We start from the raw sequence: 25,307 nt of genomic DNA, 5'->3' as shown, positions 1-25,307 counted from the left end.
GTTGGAATCAGCGCGCCAAGGAGTTTCGCCTGGTGGTCACGTGACTTCCATCCTAGGATACCTGTGAAAAGTCGGTAAAAGTCAGATTTCTGAGGCTTGCGATCATTTTATGTTCATTATATTCATTATTTATTTATCGAAATGGTTTCTTAACTTTGTTCATAAATATCTAATTATAAATTATTTTATAAATGCCTGATTAGTAGCCAGCGAATGTGGCTAAATTTTTAGCTAACTGTGCAGCAGAAAAATGGCGACTAACGGTCGTGAGGAGGAAAACACTGCTGCCGCTGCCGATGCTGCGATCTGGAGGCAAAGGCTGCTCAAATGCTGGAACTTTGTCCTGGTCAACAAGTTTTTGTTCCTAAGTGTGTTGGGGGTTGCTGGTGGTAAGTGATGACTGGTTAACCCACCAGTTAGTTTGTTCTGAGCGGTATGGTTTTGTGCTGCTGTTAAATGTATTTTAATTTCACTTTATTATGATTATTCCAGGTTATTGTTTAGCTGCACAGCGCTCTGTGACTAAATGTCTGTGGAAGTGTTTTATAAATAAACTTACAGGGTTAATTTACTTCTGATGCAAGTCAAACAGTATGAGGCAAGTCAACAGGCTTAATTACTGAATTTTAATCAGGGTAAATGTGAACTAAAATAACGTCAATATTAATTGCGCATGCGCCAGTGGTTTCTTTATTTCCTTCTTTTTCTTTTATGTTGATAGCAGCTGTTATTAAAATGTTTAGCTGGTCACAGATGATCAGAACTCTCTCTTTTTGGCATATTTGTTGCAGGTGAAAATCCCACCAGGTTAAACAGCTACATCTAGTGGGCTAATGGAGCCATCGCAGGTGTTTTCACCGTTTCCACTGTTGACAGTTGAAAGCTGCTGATACCTCCTTGCTGTTGAAATAATTCAAATAAAGTTTACATGGGAACATTAGAAAAGGTTGCTCCTGCAATTTATTTACTAAAATTAAATATTACAATAAAACAGAAAGAATAAAAAAGAAATACAAAATAAAAACCAAATGTGCTAGTTTATACCAAAACAGCACTATTTCTTTTTTAAATTGCAAGTGTAAATAAAAATACTCATTGTTCGTTTAAAAAATCTAACAGACAGGGTTTACACTGATGATTCATTCAGAGTAACTTTCATTTTTATCCAAATCTTTTACAAAGTTGTGGGATGGAAAAATTAGCACACTGAAGGCTAAAAAACAAAAATGAAGGGTTTCTGTCAGAAGTGACTAACTACCAGATAGGTCTGTTATCTAAAAAAAAAGTCTTCTTTGGGGGGATTTGGAACAATGGAGATATATAAATCCTTCAGTTGAGTCTCATTGTTTTAGGCAGTGAGAAACTGTATTTGGTATAATCACAGTTGGCTGTGTGTATACTGTTTTTTCAGGCTTCTGATCTATGGCCTGGTGATTCTGCCAATGATCTTTTTCTTGTTTGTGAGGTGTAACCCCCTCCCTGTCATGAGAGCGGTCACTTTAGTCACTGCAATGCTGATCTCATCCAGGTAAGACACACACTGAGGGCGGTGTTCTGTTGTAATCAGAGGGTAAGTTCAGATGTAATCCTGGATTTACAGGCTTATGAAGGTGGTTCACTTTTTCCTTCCTGGCTTCTGTTAGGCTTTATTTATGACACATTTTTCCATTTTCTCAATACTGCTACTCGTGTTGCAGCCAGTTTCTATTATTAATTTCTGACATAGTCTGACCTTCTTTGTAAAATATGTTGGTTTAAGTGAAGCCAGATAAAGAAAAGGTTTTAGCACAGGCCCCACAGCTGACCGAGTAAATGTTTTATAATTCCATAGCTGTTCAAGCACTAACAAATGATGTGCTGCCTCTCACAGCTCTGCTGCATTGCCCCTCATGTTTTTGTGCTGTGAGGAGAAACTGAGGATCAAAAGAAAAGTCCCTCGCTTCATGCTGCCCATCTGCACCAGCACCAACATGAACGGAAGCATCCTTTACGAAGTGGTCGCAGTCGTTTTCATCGCCCAGCTCAACCGCATCAATCTGAACTTGAGCCAGTTAATTACCATTGCGTACGTCAGTATTTCTGTTGTTTCAGGCCTTTAAAAATGCATCATGCAGACTTTGAAGATTCTATATACTTTGCTTTGGTGTGCAGTGTGATGGCAGCAGCCACCAGCATCGGCGCAGGAGGGATCCCAGCTACAGGAGCAGTGACCACTCTCTTTGTTCTGACAGCGGTCGGCCTGCCTGCTCAGGATGCCTCTATTCTGGTGGCTGTAGAATGGTTCATGTAAGTTTCGCTTTCTGTTCATTTTAATGTCTGACACATTACTACTGCTGCCTTTTCACATCTTAAAAACTGTTTGCTGTGTTTGTGTAAAGTTCCAAAGATCTCAGCAAATTCCTGAAGTCCTGCAGTAACTCGAAGTAACTGTTTTGTGGGGCTTTATCATCTTGCATGTCACTGTGGAGGAATTTCAGCCCACTCTTTTCAACAATGCCGCTTCAGTTCATTCAGGTTTTCAGGCATTCATTTATGCACAGCTCTTTTTCAGCCCAGTTCTAGCTGTCGGCAGATGGCCTCACATTTGACTCTAGAATAGTTTGATATACAGAAGAGTTCATGGTTGGCTCAATGACTGAAAGCTGCTGAAGGCCTGGGGCTGCAAAACAAACCCACATCATCACCACTATGATGATTGTTCATATTTGTATTGATGTGCTATGTTTAGCTGTTCATGTGTTTGAGGGTTGAAACTCATTATCAGAGTTCAGAAAGAACGATTTGCTGACTGACTGCGTTCTGTGGTCATTCTTTCTTTCAGAGATCGATGCAACACCATCGTCAACGTCTCTTCAGACTGCATTGGTGTGTCGATCATCTATGAAGTGTCCAAAAAAGAACTGGAGGAGCACAGACAGGAAATGATACAGTAACTATGATGACTTCTTTTCTTTTTAACCATAAGATTTTCTCAGAGGTGCTTAAGGCCCATTTAGGATTTGTTGTTGTTACGATATGATAATTTAGCCTTTTCTTTTTTTGTGTCCGTTTGGATCTTTAGCCACCAGAATTGTTGTCTTAAGGCCAAGAAAGATGCCAAGCGGATTTATTTTACCAAGTGGATCATCATGGCCTTGCCATATTGGTCCATTTGATTGACCTTTATTATAATTATGAATTTATTTTATTTTCTGTTGCTACAAACAGGACAGACATGACTGGGGGATAGGACAGGGAGAAAGAATGAAAGAAAGAGAGGGAGAGAAAGAAAACCAAAGGGGAGAAGAGACGGTGAGAAGGGGGGAAAAACAAAAAAACAAAACAAACAAAACACCTGGATCACCTGTATGGAGAAAAAAAAACAGAAGAGAAAGCAAACAACAAAGAGCAACATAATAAAAAAAACAGCACCATCACAATAAAGCTAGCAGTAGATAACAGTAGATACTAAATAATAAACGATATTGTGCAGCACGCAAGATAGACAGCACACAATGTGCTTTGAGGCAGCAGCCAAGAAAGCTGTAGTCCGCGTCTGTGTACACCTGTGTGCATACCTGTGTGGATCAGCATGCTTGTATTCCAAAGGTTTCTCCATGTAACGATCTGCTAGGGAGTGTGGGGAGCTACAGCCCCGTCCTCCAGGGTATGAAGCAGGTATGGAGGAGATCCAGGCCCCAGATATCCAGAGGCCCCAGAGTACAAGGACCCGAGGAGGACCACCAAAGGGGGGGGGAACCTTGCCTCCTGCTGGGGAGCTCCATATTCATATTGTCCAGTATGCTCCATCTGTCTTTACCCCTCACAGTCCCCGCTCGCTATTCTCACCTCCACACTCTCCCTCTTCTTCCTTTGTCTTCGGTCAACAGTGCCAAAGTTTACAAATTTACACCAGCACCTTAAATGTGTCATGCATGTGCACATCTGCAAAACTTACAGCTGCCTGGGATTTGTGGCATTGTTGTTCTGATTATGTCATAGCCATTGGCACAGCACCAAAATTACAGAATCTGGTCCTCAGAGGACTGCCTGTTCTGAGATCAGTTTCACCCACCATATTTTGAAATATTTAGCAGTTTAGTGACTCATATTAATATATCCCTTAATCTTTTCCTATTTATTTTGGCCATAGTTGGAGTGAATATCTGACTTTATGGATGATAACCTGTTTGTTTATGTGTCTGCATGTTTCCACATACATCTCTGTATTCGGCTTTTATTCTAACTATGAAGCACTTGGGTTTTGAAAAGTGCTTTACAAATAAAGTTATTATTATGTCAAAGCAGCTACAGTTCTAACATCATGCCTTACCACAAACCAAAAAGGTGAAAAAACAAAAACTAGTTGAAGTATTAGTGGTGTCCCTCAACTCACCTGTGCTCAATAAACGGAATGAGAAAAAAAGAAAAGTCAAAAGATTATGGCCAAAAATTTGAACAAGTTAAAAAAAATCTTAATCTTCAGGCTGCAGAGACACAAAGATTTCAACAGAACAATTACCGGTTCCCTCAACACGGGGAAAGCTAAGCACATGCATTATTTCTCTATCCTCTCAGGGCATCTCACAGGAAGGGTAGAGTAGCCACAAGAGACTGAAACCCAAAACAAAACGGACACTAAAATAGAGCAGATACACTGAAGACACTGCGCTCACTGAGGAAACACAATATTTTCAGGTCAGTGCCAGTCACTTGGGTCAAATTTAGGACCAACATACTGACTGTAAGAAATAGATCTACAGTAAGTCCTCATTAAAACCACAGTAAGTGGCAGTGTTGAGGGCATACGTCCAGAATACCTTTTTCATTTTGTCCCACCAGTTAGCTGACCTGAGGCTGCTGTGGCTGAAACGCTCCCAGGATTTGCTTCCATAGTTGGCCATAAGTTTCCTATACGAATGATCCTTCACCTTTGACCTCTGTAAACAGTGCTGAGATAAGTTTTGTGGGCTCAGTCATTCATTTTGATTTATTATGAATTAACCTTATATTTTTAATATTCATACCAACATGGGGAAGCAAAATGCTCATCTCGACGCTTTAAAATGGGATCAACTGGAGCCAGCCTCAAGTGGTCACTGGAGGTACTGCAGTTTTTGGCACAAGAGGCTATGATGGCTTTTTGCGGTTTTCCTCTGTGATCGATTAGTTTGATGTCATTTTAAAGATGCAAATGCAGCATTGACATATCTTCATGTGAAACATGAGACAGAGGTTTTTTTCATGTTAAGCAGGGAAATGACGGCAAAGTCAGACAAACTGATAAACTTTATTTAAAAAATAAGTATAAAAAGTCATACAAAAGACTATAAAGAGAAAATTTAACTCACAATAATCAAAAGGCACAAGTAACCAACTTGATAAGCCGCACACTGCACACACTGCAGCCTGTTTGGTTTTGTTAGTTCAAAGCTTTCAACAGGCAAAAGTCGTAAAGTTTCTACCAAACAAAATCCAAAGATTCATTTCGTTCACAGCATTTAAAAAAAAGATCTGAAGCCCTGACAGGAAACAACAAATCTGTGCTGCTGGAGTTTTAGGTGGAGTCCTCCTTCCAGCGAACATCGACTCCACTCAGAGGGCATCCAGACCAGCTCTGTCAGCCCTCCTTCCACCAGACCTCCGCAGTCCTGGATCAAAGTTGAGGCACCTCACAGAGTCAGGATCCTGGACCGACGTGGCTTTGCCTAACCATTCCTGCAGAGCAGACGATTTTCAGGGTTTAAAGGCTGCTTCGGGGAGTCTCAGTCGTTGGCAGCTAGCCCGAAAAGCTCCAGCAGCTCCTTGTTGTCCTCATCGATGAGATCAGCCGGCTTCTCCCCGCAGTCGTTCTCCAGCTCGGGGTCGGCACCCAGGGAGAGAAGAAAGCTGAAAGAAAGATAAACCGTCGTCAGTGAAAAAGATCACCATGCTTCAGTGTCAGGGAGCGTGACCTTCTACATCTGTGGAGCCACTGTAAACATGATGTCAGCCTCCTCCAGCTGGCTCACTGCGATTCGTGTGGCTTCCTTGGATTTGCATTGCACACAATCTTCCCTTAAGCTAAACTTTTTAACTATAAAGGAGAAAGTCTCGAGGCTCACCGTGCGATGTCTGGGAAGCCATCACTGCAGGCCATGTGCAGAGGGGTCCATCCCTCCTCGTCTCTCTGGTGGATATCTGCTCCATACTGGACCAGGAGCTTCACACACTCCAGGTTCCCAGACAGGACGGCCTCGTGGATTGCAGCCATGCCTGCTCAGAGAGGAAAGCAGGACACAGTTAGCGCACTGAATAAAGTCTGAGAAGAAACATTTCTACTAGTGTAACTGAGCCTTTCATTTGCGTGGCTCTCACCGGAGTGGTAAATGGTGTCGAGCGTCACTCTCTGGGCTCGGATGAAGCGTCCAATCCTTTCTAGCTCGCCCTGTCGCACATAGTCCTGGAAAAGGATGTCATTGGGGAAGTGGACACTTCGGATTGGCTTCAGAGAAGCAGCGCCTCTGCAGGTGATTGGGATGTCCTGGCTGCAAGGTTTGATTCCCAAGGTCTGGGATGCAGGGCAGTGATAGTATTTCATCATGGTCTCTGCAGAAGTTTTCAAATGCAGCAACTAGAAAAAGATCAGTCGGTCTGTTCTCAGTGTGGCTCTCTTGCTTTCTAGTGAAGAGTTCCTCTGAAGGCCCGGCCTCCCCGTGGGTCTTTTTATACTCTGTCGGGCTATTTTAGGATGCAACACCTCACAGATCCAGTGGCGAGATTTGGAAGATGAGTAGTCCCTCTGGCAGGCCGTCCCACTGGCCTGTCACAAGCTTCACGTCTCCAGACATTACAGCCAGTAACCCTTACCGCTGCTGTCACCCCCACATGCCCAGATGCTGTTCACTTAAAGATAGCGGTGACATCTTGCCAGCTGGGAGGGGGTGGGAGAAGATGGAGGCTTCTAGTAAACACCAGGCGGTGTTGGTGGGGGGGTCACAGAGGGGTAAGGTTGCTGGCATGTGGAGGCTGTTGACCAGTAACTGCCTGACACAAACAGTCAAGAAAGGACGACTGTCATCATGGTCATCATTATGTGTAACACAGGATGGGTAACTTCCAGATTACTGGGGTTTGCATCATCCTCTTTATCAGTAAGGCAGCACCGTCTTCCTCAGACTCCTTAAATGTGAAGATTTGCTTCATTTCACTTTAAGCTGTTTTTGTCTTTCGAGCTGTGCGATGCTAAAATACAGATGGATGAATTGCCTTGAAGTTTTGTTCAATGATAATCTCCAGATGAAAAATGTAAACACATTTGTGAAGTCCTCTGACTCCGCCTCTTTTAAATTTGTTGTTTAAAAAAAATGTTTCTCATCAAGTTTGGTATTGAGCCTGTGGCGGCTCCTGGTATCATGTAGAGTGACAGGGAAACACTCAATGCATTATGGGAAAGCCCCAGCAGCCTTTACCTATTGTAGAACAACTAAGGGATGGTCACCTGATACAGCCTTAACTACAAGCTTGGTGAAAAAGGAAAGTTTTAAGCCAAATCTTAAAAGTACAGCCTGAAAACTGAAGGTGATACACTGATTATTTAAGACCTTGCATGCGAAGAGAAAGATTTTAAGTTCTGGTTTTAACAAGAAGCCAATGAAGAGAAGCTAATATGGGCAAAGTAAGTAATAATAAATAAGATGAAGTAAGCATCTCTGCTTAGACAGCCTCCCCTGTGACTTGAATAAATGATGGCGTGGATGAAAAGTGAATGCATGGAGAAATAAAGCAGAATAAAAAAAAAAAAGCTTTCTGCAATAAAGAAAAGTCTGATGTGAGCCTTTTTTCCTGTCTGGCCCTCGCTCACTGACTGACTCATGGGCGTGTTACAGGATTCAGTGATTCATCATCAGATGGTGAGAATGAGACTGAGTGCCTGATCATTTTTAACCACAAAAATTCATCCTGGGGACTTTACATCAGCTAAACATGCACCGTCCTGTGTCCACAGCATAGTTTAATCAGTCATTTAAAAAGTTTAGAAACTGAACATCGATGAACAGGTCTGCGGCTCTCACCGAGGAGGGACAATCACACACTGGGGTTTTTTTTTATTGACTAGTTATTTGTTTAACCACTTAGTATGGAGTTTTGAGACCTTCACGGTGGAATAAGACAAACCAGAAGACAACCCAGCCTCTGGAGAATAATTAACCGAGCCACATTTTAGGACTGAGAAACTCCTCGCTCCAGTTTCGCAGGCCTCAGTTTGCTGACTGAAAGGCTGCACTGGGAGGGGCAAAGGGCTTGGACTGTTGACCCCACTGCTGACCTCCAGTATGCTGGCTACGTGCCGGAAAGCAGCACAAACATCAGTCAACGGGCACATTAGCAGCCCTGTGAGGCTGTACTGCATGTTCAGCTGATCTGTGAACACAAACAGCTGAAGACGTGCGCACACGATGCATTTCGACTTTGCTGGGATTTAATTTTAACTTTAAATACCATAAACATTATATGTAGGGTAGTTTTTATTTATTACAGCATTTCAATGAACTACACGTCTGTCTGTGCTATTGATGCGATTCCAGCATCCCAGTTTGGTCCAAAGTTACTTCAGTAATACCTGAAACAAAAACAAAAAAAAAAAATGCTGTTCACTGAAATCAAAAACTATATTTTAGAAAAATAGAAACTGAAAAAATATTGTACTAAGAGGTTGAAAAAGTGTTATAGTTTTAGTCTTTGAGGACACTGACATTTTTGAGTGTTGGCTTTGAGACTGTGGCTTTATCAGGACTCTGCCTCCTTTAATAATTCAAGTTTTAAACCTGTGACATAAAAGACTGAAAACACAAATCTGTAAAAGCTAAATCTACAGTTGTAACCTATAGATTCAACAAAAAGGAATTTTTGGTCATTTTCTGCACTTATTAATATAACTACATTATTATAGATCCTTCTATCTTCCAGGTCTTTATTTTTGCTTCATTTCATTTTTAATAAATCCCCATTTTGATTTTGGGTTTAAATTTATAATCATTTACTTTTGACTACTTTTTTCCAGATTGAACATTATCTACCGTATACAGTTGGGAAGTAGCGCTCATTTAGATCATGTTTGAAATAAATCGGTAGTGTGTAGTTTCAGTAACAAATAAAATACACAAAAAAAACAAAAAAAGGAAAAAACAAAACATGAGGCATTTCATTTTTACACTTTTTTTAAATTTATTTATTGGCCACCATTTCACGTTTTCCACATTAATTTGGATATGATGGAATGCTTCGTTAGGATTCCCCCTCCCACACCACCATCGCTGTTCAGCTGACATCACCTCGCTCTACTCAAGCTTCCCCTCCCTGCCCCACACACACACACACACACACACACACACACACACACACACACACACGCGCAAAGTAAGGGTGCTGCGTAGAGCCAAAAGGGATGCAGGAGGTACAGTATGGGTGAGGGGGTGGGGCTGTTCCAACTGTTCCCTCCCCGCTTCAGATATCAGACACGTCTCTCAGACCGACCCAACCAGTAAACTTAACCAATCTCTGTTTGCTGTAGTAAACACATGAATCTCTGATTAGGCATGAATGCAGTGCAACCCATCAGAATCCCCCTCCCTCCCACCCACCAGGTCTGAGAGCGTCCACACGGGCCAACTCTGCCCCAACCGGGCCAAACCGGCAACAGTTGGGCACAATGGTACATTATTTAAAAAAAAAAGAAAAGATGACAAGTCCTAAATAATAAAAAAAACTCAAAGTGAAAGCAATTAAATAAAATACGATTTTCCCCAAAAAGTTAACTTTGTTCCTTTCAGAATAGAGTCAGTAGCCGCGCTGAAACGAGGAGACAGAACCGAAAGATTTGGGAATGAAGAAATGACAGACCCCCCCCCACTGAAAGAAAGAAAATAATTGGTCTCGGCTACAGATGGGGGGCTCTTTGTGCTACACCATGGGGGTTATTTTAGTGAAAACATCTACAGGATGGCCCCTTTTCCCCTGAGAGATCAGTCCTTATAAAACCGTCACACAAACCTGTGGTCCTATCAGAGGGAGAAGAACACTGGCAGCAACCCGCCCCCCCTTTCATACAAACTTAGGTTACAACGCTCGGTTTGCCGATACTCACACTGAACAAATGAACAGCAACGACTCTTTAAAAGGAGGGGGGCGTGTGGAAAAAACAAACAATTTGAAAACTTTGAGATCAATGCCATTTTTTTTTCTTTCTTACATTTGGTTCAAAATATACAAGGCAGACAGCTGATGTGGAGCTTTGCAGACAAGGCATTGAGGTCTCCCACAGGAAATGGTGCACTGTTCCACAGGGTCCCGCCAGGTGGGACAAGACCAGTCTGAGCCAGAGGTTGGGAGGTTGCAGATGTGACAGGCAAGGGGGGGGGGAGAGAGGTTAAAAAAGAAAGAAAGAAAAAAAAAAAAAAAAAAGCCCTGCCATGCCAATGGTGGACTGACTAGCTGGCAGGCTGTTATCAGGCCAGCTTACTGACTGACTGAGAGGCAGTTAAAGGGGAATAATGAATGTTCACAGGACAGGGAAGGTCCACAAAGAAGTGAAGGTGGTGATGGTGACTGTTTGGGAGGGTTAGGGCGGGACTCTCCTCTCTCCGTTTCTGCCGACGTTTACAACTCATCGTGTCCGTCGTCGTCAGTGCCGTCCTCGCTATCCGAGTCGTCCTCCACGTCTTCCAAATCCTGCAGAGCAGAGAACAAGGGTTAGAGATTCAACAAAGTCCAATTTACTCTGTACCATAGAGCGTTTATAGCTTAAATATAAACTGTCAACATAAACCACTCAACGACATTAAAGGAACGCTTTAATTGAAAAATGCTGATATCTACTGATACAGTCAGAGTTAAAGTAAGACTTTGCTTATTGAGACAACTCAACAAATCCTGCTGCTGTGGCAAACTACCGAAAATAACCCCCGATGTCACCCTGAATCCCTTCATCACTAAACAAGACCTTGAGTCAACACCATCAGACACACAGCTTGCCATTTTGATGACATCTCTGCTTTACAGGGCATTTCTTGTGTCTAGTCTGAGGACAGGTGTGGTGAGGAGAGGTGTGGGATATGTGAAGATGCTAATGGTGACTGCTACGCTGCACGTGCTGCTTTTTTCCTGGAGGCTCAGCTCTCCAGGCGAAGCCCAGTAAACAGCGACAACAGCTGCAGGAGGCATTAGAGGACTGGGCTGCAATTAGACTTGTGTGAAGGGGGGGGGCGTGGTGGCAACAGTGGAGTGGGAAGGTGTCAGGAGAAAGTCTCCCATGCTAACGTGCACGCCAGGGTGACACAGGGAAGTACGGTAGAGTATCTCTGCATACATCGAGTTTCAGAAACTTCACCAAAGTCTTTATTTTCTTCAAGTATTTGAATCCATAGATGTCGTAATTCTGGCTTTTATCCAGAAAATTTAAACATACATTTTGATCAGCTGCTTACATCTGGGCAAGAAAACAGCTTTGCCTCAAACCTGCACCCAGACATCAGATTATTTGGACATCTACATCCGTGAAAGCTCAAATGCGATACCGGCGAGCATCTAATCGATGAGGTTCAACGGTGACCGCAAGAGTGCCGTCTGTGCACTTCAGAGCACCTCGGTTCAGAGGATCTCACCTCAGGTTCCAGGTCATCGTCATCATCTCCTGCGGGGGCACCGCCTTCTTTGCCGCCACTCTCCAGGAACTTGGTGAAGCCCTCAAGCGTTCTCTCCCCGTTGTAGTCGATCACCTGCAGATGAGACGTCATTTCAGAAAGAAAACCAAGAAAGGAAGAGTCTCCTCTGACTGATGTGCATACTAATCCTCATCCAAAAGACTTATTTCCTTTTGGAAAACACTACAAATAAAATTGGAAATAAAATCTTGTGCACTGAAAACAAATTTGATATAAATTTGTTCAAAGTTAAAAACTTTTCCATATTCGTTTCTGAGAAATGCACAAAAAGCATTTAATTGCAAACACTGAGTAGATTTGCTTATTTTATAATGTCCAAAGCTGCTCTATATGCAGGACAAAAGTAAAGATAGACGGTCAACTTTTGGAAAACCAGCAAATTTAATTTTAGCATTTTAAATCAGACATAATCATGTCTGTCATTGCAGCCACCTCCAGACTCCGCTGCATGCTTCCACTAATCAGTGTCACAGGCTAATCTGCAGACTTATTATGGGGTGACCCTGGTATATAGCACTCGTTTAAGATTCCTGAGAGAAAGTGGCACGAGCATGCCTGGCCAATAAAGCGCAAGGCATGTGCAGGCCATCTTAAAGTGAGTGAAGCCATCGAGCAGGAATGCTCCAGAACCGCACACCAACAAAATGCTGCAGAAACTTTCAGGAGTGGGCTCATGTTTCTGCACAAGGTTAACGCTGCTAAATCAGGAGGCAGTAATAGCACTGAGGTGACCCCAATAGCAATGATTTCAGATTCCAAGAACTCAGCAAAGACATAAATAAGATTAGTGTGAGGGTGGAAATGACTTCTGGGAGGGAGTTTCAGTCGTAACATGCCAACCGTTATTAAAACTGGTGTGGCGTTCGGGCCAGTGGGAATCATTTTCTAATGTTTATTAAAAAGTATCAGTATTAGTAGTCATTTGTTTTTAACTTGGATTCATCAGCTTTTTTTTTAACCCAAATGTGAACATAAATCCAAATTCAACATTGTTCTGTACTCTGAAACTATTGACCGACAAATAGGCCAGTAGCTGTCCTGACCACAGTTTTACTGAGGTCACAGATCAAGGAAGGCCAGGTTTCATTTCCTTCTCTAAACTCAGAACGTCCACGTCAGCCATCTCCATCTTTTACATACAGTCTGTTAAAGCAGTCAGCACTCACCTTGCGCTCTTCTCCTGCAGGGAAGAACTTCAAAGTGGGGAAACTGTGGACTTTGACAGCCTCAATCTCATTGGCTGTGGAGTCCATTTTGGCTACAATAGTGTCGGCGCTGTCCTTGTACTTCTCTCCCAGCTTCTCCCAGATTGGAGACAGCTGTTTGCAGTGTCCACACCATGGTGCATCTAAATCACCACAAAGATTATTAAAAGAAAACCAGAATTTTAATGGTGAATAATTTTTGATAAAAACAGTAACAACCATCAGCTCAGGGAAAACAATGTAACTTTTACAAAACTGGTTAAAAATGACACCCCAGGATGGAGTAAACAGCATCAGCACACTGATGCTTACCAGCTACGGTGGATATAAAGTAGCAGCTGACAAAATCCTTTCTGAAGCCACCGCAGGTTGTGTTTGAGTTGGGTTTGCGTGTCTGCAGCTATGTGCTGGAAGCCCGTCAATAGTGGATTCAATATCTAAGCTAACTTTAGCTAGTGTTGTTCACTGGGAGCAGAAAAGGCCCCGAGGTTACCTCTACCAGCCTGTGGACTGATTTTAAGGCCTTTCATCAAAGAGAGTCAAAGGAGGTTTAATTTTGTTAAAAGGTGTAAACTGCTCAGACACTAGCAGACATGTTTGCACTTATTTGTTTAGCATTTATTTGAAACCTCAAAATGTAATTCTATACTGCAGAAAGAAACTTTACTCAATATGCATGGAATGTTTTTCTTTTTATCTCAGTGAGTAAAATTCAGTTTGAAACGCTTTACAGTATAAAGCTAGAAACAAGTAACCACAGGGTGTGCATGCCATGTGCAGCCTCGGCTTCATGACCTGGCTCTATCCTTTGGCTGGCTAGAAAATGCATCACCTGTCAGGGAATATGGGGCCTTTCCTGATGTTCATACCTCAACATAAACCAGATATGGAAAAAAATGCTCCAAAAATAGTGCAAATCTGGACAAGGATCACTAACAAACAATCCTACAGCTAAATTTAACCAGAGCTTTTCAGCATCAAGTGTCTGGTAGCAAATTAATTTGCAGAGAGCGTGCATGAGTGAGCCTCGAGAATGAGCAGGTATCTGGCTTAGCTTGGGCAAAGCAAGACGATTTGAGTTTCAGACAAGGGGCTTTGCCAAAGCTCGCACCCAAGAGAGTGACTGCAAAAATACCCCATCGCCCCAACAGGTGAATCCCCCCCCGACCTGCTTGCCCCCACTTCTCATTTAAGGATATGGGAGATAAACCATGCACCATAAAATAAAAAAGGTTGAAATGCAGAAAGAAGGGAAAGCTCTTACAGAATTCCACAAAGACGTTCTTGGAGGGATTGAAGGCGACCTCCTCAAAGTTTTTGCCGACCAAAACCTTGACAGGGTTTTTGTCCCAGTCTTTAGGGATGTCCTGGCTCATGAGGTGGGGCTGTGAGAAACAGACAATCACTTCTTTAAAAAGCGAACTGTGGTTTGGAGAGAGTATTTAAAGCACATTCCTACAGGCAAGGATCACACAGATACTTTATGGCATTAAGCGGATTAAGGCTGTAATTGCTTGTAAGATTCCAAAAAGATGTTTGCACTCTGGATGTGGTCATGCAATCGCCTTCACTATGTGATTTATGGAGACTATTAAGTCCAAAATTAACATTTCTTGTGGCCAGAATAAAGTCTATGTATAGCGGTGTCCCTCACCTTGAGTTTGCCCTCAGTGAACAGTTTGCAGAACTGAGTGATGCTTTCTGCAGTGATGGCGTCGCTCTCTGGCTTGTACTTGGTCATCTCGTCCTCCAGAGTGATGAGGCGGATGGCAGGGCACTCCTCTTTCTTCAGGCCGAAGAACTCCAAGATTCGCTGGTTGTCGTCAATGTCACTGTCGATGAAGATGAACAGGATCTGGACAGAAGAGAGGGCGGAGTCAGTGAATGATTTTACTCAAAATAGCCCTCCTGATGCGTGCGTCAGGGTGTATACAGGTACAAAGAGCCAAGTTTAAGAAGTGTGATTAAATGTTTGCCAACTTTGGATGTTTACTGGAGAAAAAACAAAAAACACCTTCAAAAAGAAACATTTTTCACCATCTTTACCAACAACACATGTGTCTGCTTGGCTGAAAATACATTTTCAATAAAGCGTTTTCCTTGAGGTCTCCATATAAAAAACACCCAAATAACACGTTCCTTCATTGCAGGTCACTGATGGCTGGCTCCCTTCTGCTGGACACCGAGTGCTGCACCTTATTTTCTAGCATGATGGAGAATACCCACTCTTCCGATTGAGTGATGTGTACCAACTCTCAAAATTGCTTGTGATTAGAGATAACCTCTAACAGTTAGGTTGGCTAATATAGCCAGCCACCTATTGACATTTGTAAACACCTATAATGTCCTTTATGGGCAATAACCGCAGACTTTCTGGAAAACCCCGCATCTCAATCCCAAAAGAAAAACCACACTGCTCTCTTGATGGTACAATTTTGCACTTTACAGTGACAGCTTTGCCGTACCTGACCCTTGAATCCCTCCGCGGCCTTCTTAAACTGGTCCATTTTGTCCTGGAAGTCTGAGGCAGCTTTGGGCAGGAACATGAGGATGTGGGACTTGATGTCTCCGCCGAAGATTTTAGGGGCAGTCTGGAGAAAACAGTTTGACACGTGAGGAAAACATCTGGAGTGCGGACAGCATTATGGTGTGAGAAAAAGGGATCTAAACGCTGTGAGCAGCCCCATCGATTACCTGCTCGGTGAACTCAATGACCAGGGGCAGCTGGTTGGCCTTGACAAAGGACTGAAGCGCTTCTTTGGTCAGCTCACCATCGAAGGTATTGCGTCCCTCATCAAACTGCAAAGGAAACATAGAAACATTTTAGTTGCAAATATTACCCACCTGGTGTCACATCTAGTCTGCCTGTGAACACCGGACATAGATTTCCCAGACGAAGCACTTTAAAGTCGCCCGGTAACCCCCAGCAGACCGAAGAGACTTTTATCGGTTGTTAAGAATAGCAGTGGTGCAGCTGTGCCAGGCAGCTCTTACTGGCACAATAGCAGAGAGGAAATTTGGCCTGTGGCGTACTGCCAGCCTGAATGGCACTGAAACTTAAGCTCCAAAATCCTCGGTCAAATAAACAAGTGAAAGACTCCCAGCTGTTTATTAAAACCGAGCCCCTGCTTTGGGAGCGTTTGCTTAAGAGCTGCCCACATGTCCGCGATGTTTGTGCCAGTATGAAGTTACCAACAGGTTTCAGAGGCCAGACAATGGCACGAGGAGGACTAAGCACTTGTACATGTGCCAGATCACCCAACACCCTAAGGGCCGAACACTTATGTTGTGAAGTTGCTTCATGCTGCAGCAACAAGGACTGCATGAAATTGTTTGTTTGTTTTTTAAATTACAGATCACCTCCCAACTATCAAACAAGGACAGAGCTGCCTGTTATTAATTTATTAAATACACACCGATGTCAGAAATAGGCCAGTAGCTGTCCTGCAGTGCGTGGACACACACGTGCAGTGTCACAGTTTAAGGTTAGGTTTGAAAATACAGTTATTGTGTTTGCAAGATTACTTTCCATCTATCAAGATAGATAACGCTGCTTTCCTGTCTCTGCTGACAGCATAAAGCTATGAAAAACTCAACATGCCATTGGTTTAGAAACCTGAAGCTTCAGATAATGTTTCCAACAACATTAAAACTGAAGCGTTCTAGTCAATTAGTAACACTTTGCTCCGAGTGTTATTTTTTTTTTTTTAGAGGTGGCTCTAAATACTGACAAACTGGCAGCACTCGCAGGGCAAAATGTTCGACACCAGCCAAATCCACCCCCCCCCCTTTGCCATTAAAAAAAAAAAAAAAAAACAACAACAGTGGTACACTTAAAAATAATCACCCTTGATGCGGTTTAAAGTTTTGGGTGCGATCACTACGATTAACCGGTGTGATTAAGCTGCCTGCTCGACCTCAACTCGATTATTCTGTCAAACCGGATCTCTGCACCTTGTTTGTGTTAACATTGTTTGCTGTGCTGCAGCAGTTTAAGTTTATGCTTTACTTCTTCTCTGTGTTGTACCATCACAATTTACAGATGCAGCTATCTAACAGAGCTTCCTAGTGTCAGCTGTTTGTCATTTCAGCCGCCTTTGGCTCCAAAAACTAACATGGCAGCAACCACTGCACCAAGGGTTAGTCCAGAAACCAACGCAAGGCATCACAGCAGCTTTTAAATTTGAGTCGAGCTTCCAGGATTTGCTCATAGTTCAGATTTTGCTGTGTGAAAATGTTTCGGTTTCTTGAGTTTCACTGTTGATCATTGCTCAGGGGAAAAACTCATGTAGACACCAAAACATCTGAATAAACACGTTCAACAAAGTGACCAGGCAGGAGGTGCTGGCACATTTTACCAAACTGACAACCACTAAAACTAAAATGATATGAACTACAGTATTTTAGCTTTAGGTACACATTACTGTTTCAGTTTTTTCTAAACTCTAGTTTGTTTTTATTTTAGTGAAAATGTTTTCAAACCCATTTTTTAAATCAAGCAATCTGCCATTGTTTTCACATGTTCTTTAAATTTGAGCTCTTTTGAATTTATGTAACTGACATGATTTTGAGGTTAACATTGACATCATGTGAACACGCTCGGCCAATAAAACATCCACAGACTTTTCGTAACTGATATTTGCATTGTAATTGATATTGTAAATTTTCAGCGGTTTTCATTTCCGTAGGTTCCTCGTGTTACATGATTGCCAACGCACCACTTCTGAAAGATCCTCTGGACTTTGACTCAATCTGATGAATCAACAGGCTGAAGATAAACTGATCTCTGACCAACTGCACATGAGATGGCTGTAGTTAATGACCTCTTGTGTAAATTATAGTGAGTTTTATTACCTATACAGGCTTATAGGAAGGCATTCAAATTACATGCATTCATCCTCTGCCTTTAGCCAACGGGAGCTGCTTGGAGGACAGACAGTAACCTAACAACATGCACGACAGTGAGGGCGAGCAAAGTGCACGTCTTAAACGTTCAAGTAGCTCAAACGAGCCACGTTTAGCACCGGAGAGCGGATACTGTGGGTTCAACAGCATCAAATTACAGAGGTGTGGATCAGAGACACAGCTGTGGCGTCTTCTGCAGCTCCACTGTAAATACTCACACATGGAAGTGCGTTTCACAGGCACAAACAACATATTTACAATGTATTCCGATTACACCTCAGACTGAGTAACAGCTTTAGATGAAGTCAGTAAGAGAACCATGTCTTCCTGATGTCCTGTGAACACAGTTTGTCCACATGTTTGTGTACAAACAGACGCAAGAGAATATTTGAGAGTCACCTTCTTGAAGAGGACAACGCTGTCCTTGGACACTTCAAACTTGGAGTAAATGGCATCGCTGGAGGTCTTGGCGAAGGGAATGTCATCTATGGCCTGAGCTGCTTTTTCATAGGCCTGGGCACCAGCAGACTCTGCATCCTAAAAGACAAACAGCAATCCTCTGATTGAAACTTGCAGTAGCTTCAACCTCTGCTTTGATTGCAACACGACAATGTATGTATATTTTTAAAGGAAAGGCAGGAATTGGGACTAATCTTCTGCTTTTAGAGATGATACCGTAAACACATTTCAGTTATAGAGATCCGAATCGCACCTTGAAGAATCCGATGACTGCCACCTCATTATCAGCGATCAGAGACTCTGCGTCGGTGACCTCATTCAGGGTGGCGACGGCGGGCCCTGTGCGCTTCTTCAGCCAGTTGACGATGTCATCCGCCTGCCTGCCAGCTGAAACAAAACAGTAATTCAGGCTTTTTAGTTTGGATTTCAATAGAAATAGCTGATCTTGAGGGGGGGGGGGGGGATGGGTACATGAATATTAATTTGAAAAACATCTATGTGCCTGCCTCTTCTTTGCCCACCTAGTTGAACCAGAGCTACGAGTCAGAGCAGTGCTAAATTTCATTACATTTAGATGAGCCGTTAGAATATTGTTGAAAGCAGTTTTGTAAGAGCCAAACTGTTACCCAAACACAGTCTAACTTTAACCAGCAACAGTCTTAAACAAAATGAAGTCAACACCAGTGCTAAATACCACCAGTTCCTCGACTGGCCATTAAAGGCTCCATTAATTCCCATAAACGTCCAACTTCACAATACACAAAAAAGGCCCGTCAGTAAAGTTTCAGAAATTTACATTTTCATAAATCTTACATGACACAAATTACCTGGGATCTGTGTCTGTGCAGCGCACCTGTACGTTTTTATGAAGGCAGCTTGTCAACAATGAACACTAGCATCAGCTGATTACGTGGCACACTACCATCTCAACCAAGCATGATTATAAATAAAAATATACCAACAAACAAAATACCAACTTTACATTGCATGCATGTTTTTGTATTGAGGACATACCCTACAGTCTGTGTATAAAAACACGTGCATATTTTATTTAATTTGTCCTTTTTGGCCTGAATTTGTTTTCGTTACAGCAAACCACTCACATCATCAGGAGTTTTAAGAAAGGTGCAATTGCATGCTGAACAGGGACAATCACATTTTTAAAGAGTTTACTCTCACAATCACCTCTGTATCCCCAAAAACATTAGTAACACTATGCCTAAAAATTCAGTGCACCAATTAGTTTTAAGTACAAAACTATTTAAAAAGCACCAATGGATCAGGCAGACCTTGAAATTTTTTGGGGGCGTGAGATTGAAGTGAATTTGCACAGCACTTCCTGTGGTCACACGTAACACACGGAGGCAACCGACTCACTTTATGGGTGTGAACATTTAAGCGCCTTTGCCAGTTAAAATTTTTGCACTTCTGCAATTTCTGAAACCTAACTGCTCTTTACAACTTCAACTCAGGCTCAGTCGTTTCCCCTTTCATATTCAAGTACCTCAGCAGTTTAATCACCACACAATGATTGAAAAATATAAAACTGTACGCCACATTTGTGAGGCCGTTAAAACATGTTTACTTTCTGTGGGTTTTACTTAAACTGGACTTAAAAGAGGTTGGACCTGTGATGCAACAGCAGTTTCACTATGAAAACGATGAGGCGATTCAGCACGTAGTCTTTATGCAGCACTTTGAGGTTTCAGGCAGTGCGTGGGAGACGGGAGGCGGCTTTTATTTTTTTAAAGTCAGAGTAGTCGTTTCCACAAAAGCACTTCCCAACCTGCTCTCTTCTCCTCCAGCTGAAAACTGAGTCAGGCCAGCAGAGGAGACGTGAAGAAATGCACATACCTCGACCACGTCCCAGAGGCAGCGTGAGGGGAACGTGCGGAGCAAGGCCCACCCACTGCCCGTCTAATGCAGCCGATTGGCTGGCTCATGTTTAGGCTGCTGTGCAGATCATATTACTTAGGAGTCACTCGGGCCCGGCTTCAGCAATTTAATCTAAACCCCTAACCCTGTAATAACATCATTTTTATGACATAATAGTCACTACGCTGAGACAGAACTTACTTAAGATTGCATCATTTCAGAGGCAAGACCAATTCATCAAAGAGCATTGAAGGAGAAAAGTCACAAAGCAGCAATGCACCATCAGCTCAGTATTTTAGCACCAGCTGAGAAACATGATGAATGATGCTAAAATAAATACTATAAAAGTAGATGTGTAGATGTGATTCTTGCTAAAGCTAAAAAATAAATAAAGTGAAAGTCAACAGTTTCTAAAACTACTACAAGCTACTTTCAGGTGCTCCCTTATTCACAGGAGATCGTCACAGCGGGTAACTCTGCACGTTTGACAGATTTTTACACCGGTGCCCTTCCTGAAGCAACCCCCAGGGGATTGGTGTCTCCTCCCAATACTACAAAGACAAGTATTGTAGATGTGTAACAAAGGATAAACTTCAGATTTCTCATCAGTTATTCCCAAAGTGTGTAGTTCATATAAATTTCATCATGAGGCAGAAATTAAACTAAAGGATGAACATTTAGGATATCAGTTTGTGTTGTGCTGTTTCTATTATACTGCATGTAAAACAGGTCGGTGGAATGAACCAAATATTCATACCAATTTATCTTCTTCACATTTAATTAAAGTGTTCAATTATATATTTATGTTTTTTCTGGTTGTTGACACTTCAGAAAAACTAAAAACAATTGAAATAATAAACCTCTCCACATGAAACTATGATACGACCATCTGGTTTAACCACAGGATGATTAAAATTTACTTTAAGAGTCCTGCAGCTTGCCATCCTTTATGAGTCAGCTACTGTTAATTAAAGCTGATGTTTCTGCTTAAATATGAAAAATGATCATGTGATGGATGAATCAGGAAGGAAATTGTGTAACTGATAAGACTCGATCAGGAAGCTGACGTGGAAGTTTGTCATCTTTCCATAAGTCCATCCTTCCCCGAGCTGACGGGGACCTATGCAAGTAGTTGACTAGATGACTAAACGTTACTGCACTCACTACACTTAAATTATTCTTGTTTTATAAACAGCATGGATGTAGACTTCTTTCTACGAGGGCTCTGGTGATCCTACCCCAGAAATGTTTTAATCCACCGTTCTGTTTTATATTAGGCCGTTTGCGTATTTTGATTTAGCAGGAATCCTGCTCGTGTGTGTATACGACACCTGTTCACAGCAATGAAACTTCCTAATTATTTAACAAATTTTGGCTTTTATTAGCTTGTTTATGCAACATTTCTACTCCTGTACAAAACATCTGAGCCTTCCTTGTGTCTGTGTTTTGGTTTGACTTTTAGAAATAATGTTCTTCTGATGTTATCACATCTGAAAACAAGGATAGGCTACATTTAGCATGGGGGCAACAAACAAGAATACCTGTAAACCCCCAGAAACAGTCACTTATAACTTAATTGGCTTCGTCCTCTGAAAAAGTCCCAATGCTGGAGCTTCTGTTCCTTTATGTTTGTCATCCTGCTAGAACAGAGGCAGTACAGACACTGATAACCAAAGCAGATTCATGACGGTCATCGAGTACAGACTCACTGCTGAAGGAAACGAGATGCTTTCTCGTTTTAATAATCATTTATGCTCGCTGTTATAGTGCGAGTAGACGCTGCAGTATGCTCCTTAATGACACGTGTCACCCCCAAGGTAATATGTCCCTTTGTATAGTCTGAATCTCTGAACTTTAGTACAGATATAATTTAGAAATGGACACAATCACCTCTGTCTTTAAAATGCCAAGTTACAAAGGTCGAGAGGGCCACGACCAGCTGAAACGGCAGCTTGACAGCGTGTGTATGTGAATAACTCAGTGTTAACCGTTTAAATGCTTTTACTTCCCCCCCCTCACTCCTATTTTAATTACTTGGAAATCAGCAGCCAGGAACAACTATGGTCCACCCCAATTTTTAAACTAAAACTTATGAATGAAACGCATCCATCCCCACTCACCTGAGTACTCTTTGGGAGATTCCTTGTCTCCACCCTTGAAGAACTTGATGGTGGGGTATCCTCGGACGCCGTACTCTTGGGCGAGTTCGGTTTCCTCTGTGGCGTCCACTTTAGCCAGGCGGATGTCTGAACTCTCTGCCTTCAGCATGCCAGCAGCCTTGGCATACTCTGGAGCCAGGGCCTTGCAGTGACCGCACCATGGGGCATCTGAGGAAACCACACAGAGAAAGGTTTGTATTGCTACTGAGAATGATATCAGATCATAATGGTGGAAAACAAAAATGTGACAAAGAACAAAAGACCACATGAGAATTTGTATTAATCAGCAAATTAAAAAGCTACATTCATCCAAACTATCCATCGGCCATTTCCGCATCACCTTCTGTCCTTGGGGATGGTTCATAAGATTTAATTTGTAGTCAGTTCTGATGATAGGTTCAGTTCTTTAGAGAATATTTTACTGACGCCAGATCTTTTCTGTGGAGCTTAGTTTTCTTTTTTTGCCTCAGTGCTTCTGTGATGAAAAATATGTAGAGACTGTAGAAAGTCTATTGACATAGGACTTGGATTTTCAAAAGCTCAACTGCAATGAGCCTGATGTCTTTTTGCAAAATTGTTGCTGTCAGAAAACGACAGCAGCACTGATGAAAGTGCTCGAGTGCCTGGAGGCATTCGATCCTGATTGATAGGACACTCCAAAGTGGTTCAGAATTTCCATCCCCATTTCATCTCTTGGATCCAGCTTCACAAATTTGTACAATTTGATTTTTGCTCAAGGATGGTGTGTCAGTGGGATTAAAGTATTTGAGTCTCTCTTCGCTTGGCACAAAGGGATAATAAAGAGGTTTTCCTAAACAATCAATTATGTTTATCATCATTTAAACAAACAAACAAAAAACAAACATGGCCAATATAGTGTCCTGTTATTCTATAGTGAAAATATCTGAATGTTTTAGAGCAACTTAAAGTGAAATTAGCAGCTTTCTTAAAGGACGCGTGTACTTTTAATGATTCCCTTAAGAATCCATAATATATCTGTATGTGGATGAGGAGGGTAGCTTGGTGGTTCAATCCCTGACTCCTTCAGTCTGTATATTAAACATCCTTAGACAAGATACAGAAATCAGAGTTGAGACTGTGTGCGAGTGCCTGACTTAGTGTGGCTCATAGTAAAAAATACTTTGAATGCTCAATTAGAAGGCACCATTGAAATATCACTAATTTACCAAAATAAAAAAAAATTATGAAACTGGGAGGTGTGTGTGTGTGTGTGTGTGTGTGTGTCTATGTCTGTGTGTGTGTGTGTGTGTCTGTGTGTGTGTGTGTGTCTCGGTGCGTGGGGGAGCTTGCAAGAGAAAAACCTTTTCCAATATTAAAGTTGCACATTTAAATGTTTCCAGGATTAAAATAATAATAACTTGAAGACTAAGATCAGATAATCTTAGATTATAAAGACAATTTTGCTGAAGAAGTGTACTTATACACTTGGAACCGATAAACCTGCTTATCAGAAAGGCCACGTCAACTAATGACCTCATTTTTTAAAACGTATTGACAAAGAACTAAACTTCCTTGTACCACTCGGGTCATTACAAACACACACAGTTGAACTTTTGTGAAGTACACGTCAACCTAGCTCCATGCACGCAGAGATCCCGCCCAGCTGAGGAGGACGTGGGCGAACAAAGCCCTTCATCCCTCCCATCCCGAGAGCCGACTAGTCCAATCAGCTGTCACACACTTTGTGAAAGAGGTCAACAATCAGACAAAAGTGAAGCGGGACGGGCCTGCAAAGCCCAAACTAACCAGTTTAATAAGCCAATTCAATCGGGAAATGAATTATCAGGAGGTGCAAGAAAAGCGAAAGCTACCGCATGAAACCGCAACAGCCGATCGAAACCTATCTTGACCAATTTATCTGCTCTCCACCATCCCAGCTTTCCTGCATTTTACAATTTGGCGACTCAAATTAAGGGGGAAATTTTGTAATAATAAAAAAAACACCACCTTATTAAAAAAACTCGCTATATTTCCCCGATTATAAGATACACTAAATACTCAGAACTAACACAGACTTCTCTAACTTCAGAGAAGACTCACTGCCTTTTGCTATGTGCACAGCAACTTCCTCAGACACCCCCAAAGGCCCAATTTGAGGCGTGCAAAACCCCCCTTTGTGGCCTTAATAATGCTCTTAAAGCAACAGATGTATCTTAAGTACGGCACTGCACAATTTCTATACAATTCACCAGAGATAAAGCTAATTTAAGGAAATACTATATTCGCACAGATGTTACAAACTGGTTGAGGTTTGCAGAAAATAAATCTGAGGGTCACAGCCAAGTTTTGCCTCCGCGGCAGAGTCCCGTTACACTTCGGTGTTAGCTTGACTACTTTTACCATCACAGCGAGAAAACAGCCCGATGATCAAGGCTCTCTGTTTCATTAAAGGAATAACTACAGCAGCTCTGTAGCTCGGTGAATTACAGTCACGCATGAACGCAAAACCAAACCCAACGTCGGTGAGTTAGCTAACCAGCAGCAACTTATCTCAAGTGTCAAAGTTTAATGCTAACATTATGTCAGGCTTAACTCGGCTAGCTTAGCTCTGCACGAGCTGAGACCGCAGCGGGAGGCTTAGCTTGAGCTGGAGACCTTTTAAAAGCAGTCAGAACCACTTACAGAACTCAACCAGGATGTTGGGGTGAGCCTGGAGAGCCTCGTCGAAGTTACTCTTCTTCAGCACCAGGACATCTTCTTCCTCGGCTATCTCAGCGTTGATGGCCACAGCCAGTGTGCAGAAAATCAGAAACTTCAACATCGTCGCCGTCGAGTTTTCTTCCCTAAAATAGACGAAAGGTTCAGACGAGCTCGGCTACGGCTGTGGTGGAGGAACAGGTGTTAGTTTCAAGTCCGTTTCCCCTCGTTTAAGGTTGGGAGAGTAGCTGGTATTTTGTGTCTACCGCTACTAACGTGGCAGTGCACGCAGAAACCGGAGGGTCAGGCGTAGTGCGCATGCGCCTTTATGAGGCAGAAAGCAGTTCGTGTTGAATTGTGACTGG

At 42.4% G+C, this 25,307-nt stretch overlaps 3 protein-coding genes across 7 annotated transcripts; 1 reads left to right on the top strand and 2 right to left on the bottom strand.

Annotated features, from left to right (window-relative positions):
* Positions 1 to 18,192, top strand: LOC102304335 (excitatory amino acid transporter 3). Of its 5 annotated transcripts, none has more exons than XM_042219569.1 (7): positions 1 to 70; positions 244 to 389; positions 1,412 to 1,528; positions 1,871 to 2,065; positions 2,152 to 2,286; positions 2,822 to 2,929; positions 17,575 to 18,192. In XM_042219569.1, exons 2-7 carry the CDS (start codon positions 328 to 330, stop codon positions 17,630 to 17,632), a joined length of 675 nt encoding a protein of 224 aa, XP_042075503.1. In that variant the 5' UTR covers positions 1 to 70; positions 244 to 327; the 3' UTR covers positions 17,633 to 18,192. The 5 variants fall into 5 exon arrangements, with proteins under 5 accessions (XP_042075503.1, XP_042075502.1, XP_042075504.1 ...); XM_042219568.1 differs by having other exon boundaries at positions 25 to 389; positions 17,575 to 17,697; positions 17,797 to 18,192; XM_042219570.1 differs by adding an exon at positions 4,558 to 4,677 and having other exon boundaries at positions 25 to 389.
* On the bottom strand, positions 5,745 to 6,660 carry ppp1r27b (protein phosphatase 1, regulatory subunit 27b). The gene is made up of 3 exons (XM_005919216.3): positions 6,337 to 6,660; positions 6,084 to 6,234; positions 5,745 to 5,868 (listed from the first exon to the last, which is right to left on the bottom strand). The coding sequence occupies exons 1-3, from the start codon at positions 6,560 to 6,562 to the stop codon at positions 5,745 to 5,747; spliced, it is 501 nt and encodes a 166-aa protein (XP_005919278.1). The 5' UTR covers positions 6,563 to 6,660.
* On the bottom strand, positions 9,162 to 25,273 carry p4hb (prolyl 4-hydroxylase, beta polypeptide). The gene is made up of 11 exons (XM_005919217.1): positions 24,928 to 25,273; positions 22,246 to 22,452; positions 18,504 to 18,637; positions 18,191 to 18,328; positions 15,581 to 15,685; positions 15,352 to 15,477; positions 14,541 to 14,741; positions 14,151 to 14,271; positions 12,848 to 13,029; positions 11,622 to 11,735; positions 9,162 to 10,689 (listed from the first exon to the last, which is right to left on the bottom strand). The coding sequence occupies exons 1-11, from the start codon at positions 25,064 to 25,066 to the stop codon at positions 10,618 to 10,620; spliced, it is 1,539 nt and encodes a 512-aa protein (XP_005919279.1). The 5' UTR covers positions 25,067 to 25,273; the 3' UTR covers positions 9,162 to 10,617.
* Positions 25,274 to 25,307: the final 34 nt, after the last annotated feature.

This window comes from Haplochromis burtoni, unplaced genomic scaffold (genome assembly GCF_018398535.1).
Source record: "Haplochromis burtoni strain Fernald_Lab_line unplaced genomic scaffold, NCSU_Asbu1 Contig_35, whole genome shotgun sequence".
In the NCBI taxonomy this organism is placed as follows: domain Eukaryota; kingdom Metazoa; phylum Chordata; class Actinopteri; order Cichliformes; family Cichlidae; genus Haplochromis; species Haplochromis burtoni.
The sequence above is the reverse complement of the archived record's forward strand: the minus strand, read 5'-3'. Positions and strand labels throughout refer to the sequence as shown.